Source organism: Coregonus clupeaformis, chromosome 16 (genome assembly GCF_020615455.1).
Source record: "Coregonus clupeaformis isolate EN_2021a chromosome 16, ASM2061545v1, whole genome shotgun sequence".
NCBI lineage: Eukaryota > Metazoa > Chordata > Actinopteri > Salmoniformes > Salmonidae > Coregonus > Coregonus clupeaformis.
In genome coordinates this window covers 52113781-52121279 of record NC_059207.1, presented here as the reverse complement: position 1 = coordinate 52121279, position 7499 = coordinate 52113781, and the positions used below count along the sequence as shown (strand labels likewise).

The window sequence follows — 7499 nt, the reverse complement described above, 5'->3', positions numbered from 1 at the left end:
GACGTTTCAGCATTGTCTCGATGAAGAGTTCGACTAGCCATGTGCGACATGCACTCGATGTTACAAACCTGCTAGAGTTAGCGGCAGGCAAACGAGCAATATCCACTGTCATCGTACGGATGAAGCCTAACCCGGAATGTGACGCTAACTGAAGTTTGCTAGCTTTATAAAAGCCTGAGTAGCTTGCTTCATAGTATACCATTCTGGTGGAGAGTCAATGACCCCAACAGACAAATGGTAGGATGTATTTAACAGAACTGTTCTATAGCTCTATGGACTTGAATGCATTAAGATTATTGCTGGTGCTGATTTCAGATCCAAGTGTCATCTCATGCCGTTGTGCCCTTGAGCAAGACATTTAGACAAGCTCCAGGGACACTGCGGCTGATTGTGCTCCTTCCGATGTAAGTTTGTAGTCTGGTGGGAGCAGACGGTTGGTCTCTAAACCAGGGCTCCTCTTGCATGGAGGGGAACTACCATGAGATACAACAATCAAATCCAAGCCTAAATCTACCCCCCCAGACCTACTAAAGCCTTCATTTCTACACTGCTGGGCTTGCATTTTATATTATGTATTGAATCCCACTGAGCTATCGTCACATTCTTCAACTCAAACAATGGAAACGTTGTCTCAATGCAGAATCTACATTGTCCCTCAAGTTCTACCCATGTAAATAAAATGCTGAGACCAGACCATTCCATGCTTTTCACATTTTATTAGGCAAAACATCACAGTAGATCAAATTCGTTTGCTGATCCTCTTGTATGCAATGCCATCTACAGTCATGGTCTGAAAATAGAAAGAGCATCTAGTAGATACATTCAATTATTACTATATAAATGAAACCTAAAATAGTGTAGTTTAGTGAACCCCCCCAGCCATATGCCCCAGACTCAATTTGACGATGGTGTTTGCATCTGCCAGTTCTGTGACAGATTCGATCCCCTTCAGGGAGACCTTCAGCTTGTTACCTTCTCTCATCACCATAGACTGGAAAACAGTAGAGGTCAAATGTTAAATCTGAAAGCAGTGGTCACCAACCACGATCAACTAGGCCCAATTTAACAGGGTCTAATTTGGATGGCCATTTGACCGTGTGCTAGTTGGTTATGCGATGTAAACTGATAAAGTTAAAATTGTGAGCCCAGTCACTCTGGAGAGCAGAGTCTCTGCCAAAGAACGTCAGGGGAAGGGAACTTGACTGCTGTTGGCTGTGGATATACTGCAACTACTAACCCAACATCACTGGGACCTGAAGTAACTAATCATCGTCATCCCACATCAGCTGAACTCATAGTTTAGTTAGATACTGGCTGTATTTGTAGGGAGATGGATAGATCTAGGCTACATGTAAGAATCTCATGGTTGGGTTGCAACATGCGCCACCCACCTTGACTTTCTCCCCGGTCAGAGTCTCGAGCTCCGCCTCCTGGCCAATGGTGAAGCAGTTGGTGAGGACCTTTGTCCCCGTGGTGACAGTCACCTTGAAGTGGTCCCCAGTCTCCTCAATCTCAGAGATGCTCTTGATGTCTTTGCCCTTCTGAATAAGCTCATCAGTGAGACCTACATGTATGAGGGAGAGTCATGAACTGTGCTCTTTAGTACTACAAAAAGTAAGTAAAGTGGGACATGAACACTGAATTATTACTACTTCAGCAAAATGCAATATAATAAGGCAATAAAATATACTGAATGCAAACATTGAATGCATTTCCAGCTAGCAACTAACGTTCTGAGAACCATATGTTCCGTAGAGCGTGGTTGTCTGACTATTTTGCATACAACCTTCCCACAACTTTCTGGCAGTGGTGCAGGAGAGTTGCCTGGCTTTAGAACATTCAGCACATTTAAGGAACTCGACAAAAAACATTATTTTCTTGACATTACTTTATCAGAACGTTTCCTGAAAGTTCAAACCTTTAATTTAAGGTAATGTTCAGTTCATTTGACATTGGGAATGTTCTCAAATTGTTCAGCAAAGCTTAAAATTCTCCTGTGGGAATTTCAGTACCTCAATATAATGTTCTTTGTACGTTCTTGGTTCTATTTAAAGTCATGTTCTCAAAACATTAAAAGCCTCCCAACAAAACTCAGGGAACCATAGTAACAATGTTCTCAAACTCCCTGTAACCTAAAAATATATATATATAAAAAATCTAAGGTGCTAGCTGAGTTTGTTACTCAGGAGTAACCACTATCAGCAGTCACCATTGAACATCATTACTGAAAGGACTACAACTTCTGAAATTAACACCCCAAGTCTAATCACATCACAAATGTACAAACACAATAGCAAGACTTACCAATAGCCTTCATGAAAGGCTCAAAGTTCTCATGTGTCTCCAGCTGGTATTTCCCTGAGAAAGACATGGTGACTATAAGGCAGTGACAGTAAAGACAACCACAGCTCCCTGCTTGTCTTTATACCCTCATCTATCCAGCCCTGCAATCGTTAACTAACTAAAGGTGTCTACAATTGAGAACCCCTCCCCCTCCTAGCTTCCCTGCTACTTACCTATAGGCACAGATCTAGGATCAGCTCTTCAGCCAAGGGCAACTAATCTAGATTGCAATGGTAAACTTTATTGTACTCCCCTCCTCCCTCCTCATCCTCTCTTCTTCTTCTTTGGCGGTGTGAGTGATCATTGATCTGTATTGAAAATCAAGGCCTCCTCGACTCCTGATAAGAAAGATGATAAGCAGTGTCATCATTGTAATACAAGCGTATGGATCAATCAACACATTTCAAATTTAACTTGACTTTAGAAATTCAACTAGGCTGTACCTGCACTTTAAGTTGATTGAGTTGAGAGCTGTATTTGGCTCCCTGCACTGTAAAAAAGTTTAATCAATGTACAATTGTAAGGCAACTAGCTGCTATAGGATTGTGAGGTTGCTCCATTTACATTTTTACATTTTAGTCATTTAGCAGACGCTCTTATCCAGAGCGACATAACATTTTTTTTTTCATACTGTTTCATATAAAATATCAAATTAGACACGTCAACTAACAAAACCCATCCCACTTCTTCAATCACAGTCCACTCCAAAATACATCCCTACGCAGCCTCAGGGGTCTGTGATGGCGGTGCATTCACAGACAGGATTTCTTGCACGGCCTCGGCTGTGAAATCACGAAAAACTCAAAAACTTTCAGCCTCAATCACAATAATTCCAATTTTCTTTTACTTCTTAGTCATTTAGCAGATGCTCTTATCCAGAGCGACTTAGTTAGTGAGTGCATACATTACTTTTTTATTTTTCATACTGGCCACACGTGGGAATCGAACCCACAACCCTGGCGTTGCAAACACCATGCTCTACCAACTGAGCTACATCCCTGCCGGCCATTCCCTCCCCTACCCTGGACATCACCGGGCCAATTGGATTCGAACCAGGATCTCTAGTGGCACAGCTAGCACTGCGATGCAGTGCCTTAGACCACTGCGCCACTGTACAGTTTATGAGCATTGCAATAAAAAATACAAAGTCCACTTTTTTAACATGTAGCATTTCACTATCCCTCGTTTGATGAGAAACAAAGTCCACCTTTTTAACATGTTGCATTTCACTAGCCCTCGTTTGATGAGAAACCTTCACTGGTCGTGGTGGCTCTACTAAAATAAAACGTGATGAGGATTTATGATAATAATAATAATTTGGGGGGTGCATATATTTGTCCTGTTACACACAAGTATGTAATGGAAATGTTTTTCTTGCATATCCCAACTCCTTCTGAGACACCTGCAGGGAGTGTCGTCACGGCCAGGGTCAACATGGTCCAGCACCCCTGGAGCAATTGGGGTTAAGTGCCTTGCTCAAGGGCATAGAGGCAGATTTTCACCTTGTCGGCTCTCGTATTCGAACCAGCGACCCATCAGTTATTGGCCCAACACTCTAATCGCGAGACTAACTGGTAATGAGGATGATAAGCATTTAGGGCTATTTTTCATTCACAAGAATGATACTTTGACAATAACATGTTTCAAACAACATATTTCATTATAATTATCTTTAATATATTCATTTCCTCTTTCTATGTATTACAACATAACCAATACGGAATTAAAAAGTTGTGTCCCCCCCAAAAAAGTGCTAATTTTATTTGTATATATAATGGTATATATAAATGTATACAATTAAATTATATAAATGTATTATATTATATACAATTATTCATAATTTTCTTCTCAGATTTCCATATGACATAAGGATAAAGTAAACAGAAGAGTGCAAAACAGGTTTTTCGTGTTGAAAGGCACATTTGGGCAGTGGTCGTTGTAGGAGTCCGTTACTGTGTTGCTTGTTTGAGGCACATTGGTGCAATACTGGAACTTGTGCGTGTGTTACTTCAACAGGCACAACAGTGGTTATGTAAAATAATGCATGTCACTAATCCACATTTGGAAACATAGCTGAACCAACATAGAGTCTTGCCTTCCAAAGGCAAACATTAAATTGTAATTCGACTCAACAAGTTTTTATACATTCAGCTCACTGTGAGCAAAGTTTGTTGAGTGAACAAACATTCACCCATTTGCTAAATTTCTTGTCCTTCTGAAGTCCACCCAACTCACAGAATAACGCTGATTAAGCAATTGGTTAAGTTGACTTTTGTACAGTGTGCACCACTTGTATTATCCTTGCTTATATCTGGCTGTATGTCAGTGTGTGCATCATGTACTATCTTTGAACTAGGGTACATACAGTAGATGTCTCTGTGTGTTCTCTGATCTATCTCATCTGTATCTGTGTGCTGAGTCTGAACCAATAAGAGCTCCTGTAGTCCTGAGAACATGGACTCTGCCTCTCCATGTTAAAGACCGGTTTAACATAGAAATACACAAAGCAGAATGGACATGGTTGAACCTTGTGGAGGTTATTCAGAGAGACTTGACTGATGCATGGTATAATTAACATTAAGACATACGAGGATTCTTGCGGGACACTTTACACCAGTTGCAGGATGTAAAACACTAAAATAAACAAATAATATCAAAAGCATATAAGTATATCATTGCATCTCCTATTTTAGTGGAACATTTGAATATATTCCTTGATTAGATGTTATACTCTATACCTCGCTATCGAATTACATACAGTAATTACTTATGTAACATGATGTCTATGGTTATAACCTATTTTGGATATCATATCACAATCAGCAATTACTGGAGATCCGCTCAAAGGTTTGTGTGATATGAGACCAAAATAATGACAGCCATTGAGGGAGAGTAAAGTCCACTGAATTAAAACTAGTAGAACAGACACGTTGCTTTTAAACGCAGAGGCCTAAACACTGAGCCTAATTTACAGTAAATATGATAACTATATGACGCACAGCACTTAGCCACTCATTTCATGTTTCAGATGTGGATGTCATTGCACAACTGGTAATTGTTTGAGTTAGATGAGAGTCAATTTACCCTGAAGTCCTACCATTTATATAAAATGCTGAGACCAGACCATTCCATGCCTTTCACATTTTATTAATCCAAGCAGTGCAGTAGATCTTCACAATCGTTTGCTGAGCCTCTTGTATGCAATGCCAGCTACAGTCATGGTCTGAAAAGAGAAAGCCCATCTAGTGCAGGGCTGCCCAACCCTCTTCCTGGAGATCTACTGTCCTGTAGGTTCAGTCCAACTCTAATTTAGCATATCTGATTCAGCTAGTAAAGTATAGTTGAGCAGCTAATAAGTTTAGAATCAGGTGTGTTAAATTATGGTTGGACTGAAAACCCACAGGACTTTAGATCTCCAGGAAGAGGGTTGGGCAGCCCTGATCTAGTGGATACATTTAATCATTACACGCAGTAATTCCATGCCAGTACAGTAGGCTTAGGCTGTAATTAGAACATAGGTGGCAGCAAAGGGTTGAACTATAAAAAATAAATACCACATTTCTTAAGGGTATAAATTAACCCTACAATAGTGTTGTTGGATATGGATATACTGCAACTACTAACCCAACATCACTGGGACCTGAAGTAACTAACCATAGTCATCCCACATCAGCTGAACTCAGTTTAGTTAGATACTGGCTGTACATGTAGAGAGATGGATGAAATCTAGACAGTTACTACATGGTATGAAACTTAGGCTGGGTTGTGACCTTCTCCCCTGTCAGCGTCTCAAGCTCCGCCTCCTGGCCAATGGTGAAGGAGTTGGTGAGGATCTTTGTCCCGGTCGTTACAGTCACCTTGAAGTGGTCCCCAGTCTCCTCAATCTCAGAGATGCTCTTGATGTCTTTGCCCTCCTGGATAAACTCATCAGAGAGACCTACATGTATGAGGCAGTGAGAGAGCGTCATGAACTGTGCTCTTTAGTACTACAAGAAGTTCGTGAAGTGGGACATGAACACTGAATTATTACTACTGAAGTGTATTGAAGCACAACTCTGACGCAATATGGCAACAAAATGAACTGACTGGAAACATTGAATGCATTCCCAAATAGCACATAACGTTCTGAGAACCATACATTTCTTAGAGCTTGGTTATTTCGCATACAACCTTCACTACATGTTCTGGCAATTGTGCAGGATAGTTGCTTGGCTTTGGAACACTCAGCACATTTAAGGAATTTGACAAAGTTATTTTCTGTTTTCTGTTCAGCATCAACAAAAACTCCATCCTCTATTAAGTGTGTTGACCACCCCTGATCTTAAATGAGTGATTGTTCCCTTTGAAACTGTGTCTGAATACACTCAATTGAAACGCTTTGAAATAGTTAAAACAATTGCATGCCAACTCCATCCTGGTGGCACAGTGGATTAATCCATGATAGAGGACAGAAGAGCATAGGTTTGAATCTGACGCCGTGCCACAATAAAAAAATAAGATAATTAATGCCTATGCAAATTTTCATGGGTCACATCTGTGCTTGAAGTTCAAAACGGTTTACCCAAACTAGCGTTGTTATTAAAAGTCTTATCGAACTATTCAGTGAAAGTTATTCAAACAGCCAAATAACCTATAATTTGTTCTTAAAACAAAACGAAAACCTCCCAGGAAAACATAGTAAGATGATCTCAGAACCTCCCTGGAACCAAAAAAAATAAAGAACATTCCCAGAACAGTCTTAATTCACACATGCACAAACACAACAGCAAGACTTACCAATAGCCTTCATGAACGGCTCAAAGCGGTCATGTGTCTCCAGCTGGTATTTCCCTGAGAAGGACATGGCGACTATAAACCAGTGACGGTAGAGAGTCTGCTTCTTCAATGAGGTTTAACGGCGGTTGGCATCCAATTTGTTGCATTACCGCCACCTACTAGACTGGAGTACAACTCCCTTATATTTTCGCTTGAAAAATAAAATAAAGAAATAACCTACCATCGAACACTACACTCAACTTCAAAATTATTAATAATAATTAACACCACCCTTCTGCACTATTTAAATATATTCATTCCTACCTCATGCCCTCAACCTGAAATGATGGGACATCACCACTTCACACTCCCTGTAACTCTTCTGATGTCAAGTTTCACAC

The 7499-nt window shown here is 40.4% G+C and overlaps 2 protein-coding genes across 2 annotated transcripts; both read right to left on the bottom strand.

Moving 5' to 3' along the window:
- Nucleotides 1–701: 701 nt before the first annotated feature.
- LOC121585107 (fatty acid-binding protein, liver-type) lies at nt 702–2410 on the bottom strand. Its single transcript, XM_041901465.2, has 4 exons — nt 2305–2410; nt 1392–1564; nt 899–991; nt 702–790 (listed from the first exon to the last, which is right to left on the bottom strand). Exons 1-4 carry the CDS (start codon nt 2369–2371, stop codon nt 740–742), a joined length of 384 nt encoding a protein of 127 aa, XP_041757399.1. The 5' UTR covers nt 2372–2410; the 3' UTR covers nt 702–739.
- A 3308-nt stretch (nt 2411–5718) lies between these two features.
- Nucleotides 5719–7212, bottom strand: LOC121585108 (fatty acid binding protein 1-B.1-like). Its single transcript, XM_041901466.2, has 2 exons — nt 7120–7212; nt 5719–6280 (listed from the first exon to the last, which is right to left on the bottom strand). The coding sequence occupies exons 1-2, from the start codon at nt 7184–7186 to the stop codon at nt 6081–6083; spliced, it is 267 nt and encodes an 88-aa protein (XP_041757400.2). The 5' UTR covers nt 7187–7212; the 3' UTR covers nt 5719–6080.
- Between the last annotated feature and the right edge of the window lie 287 nt (nt 7213–7499).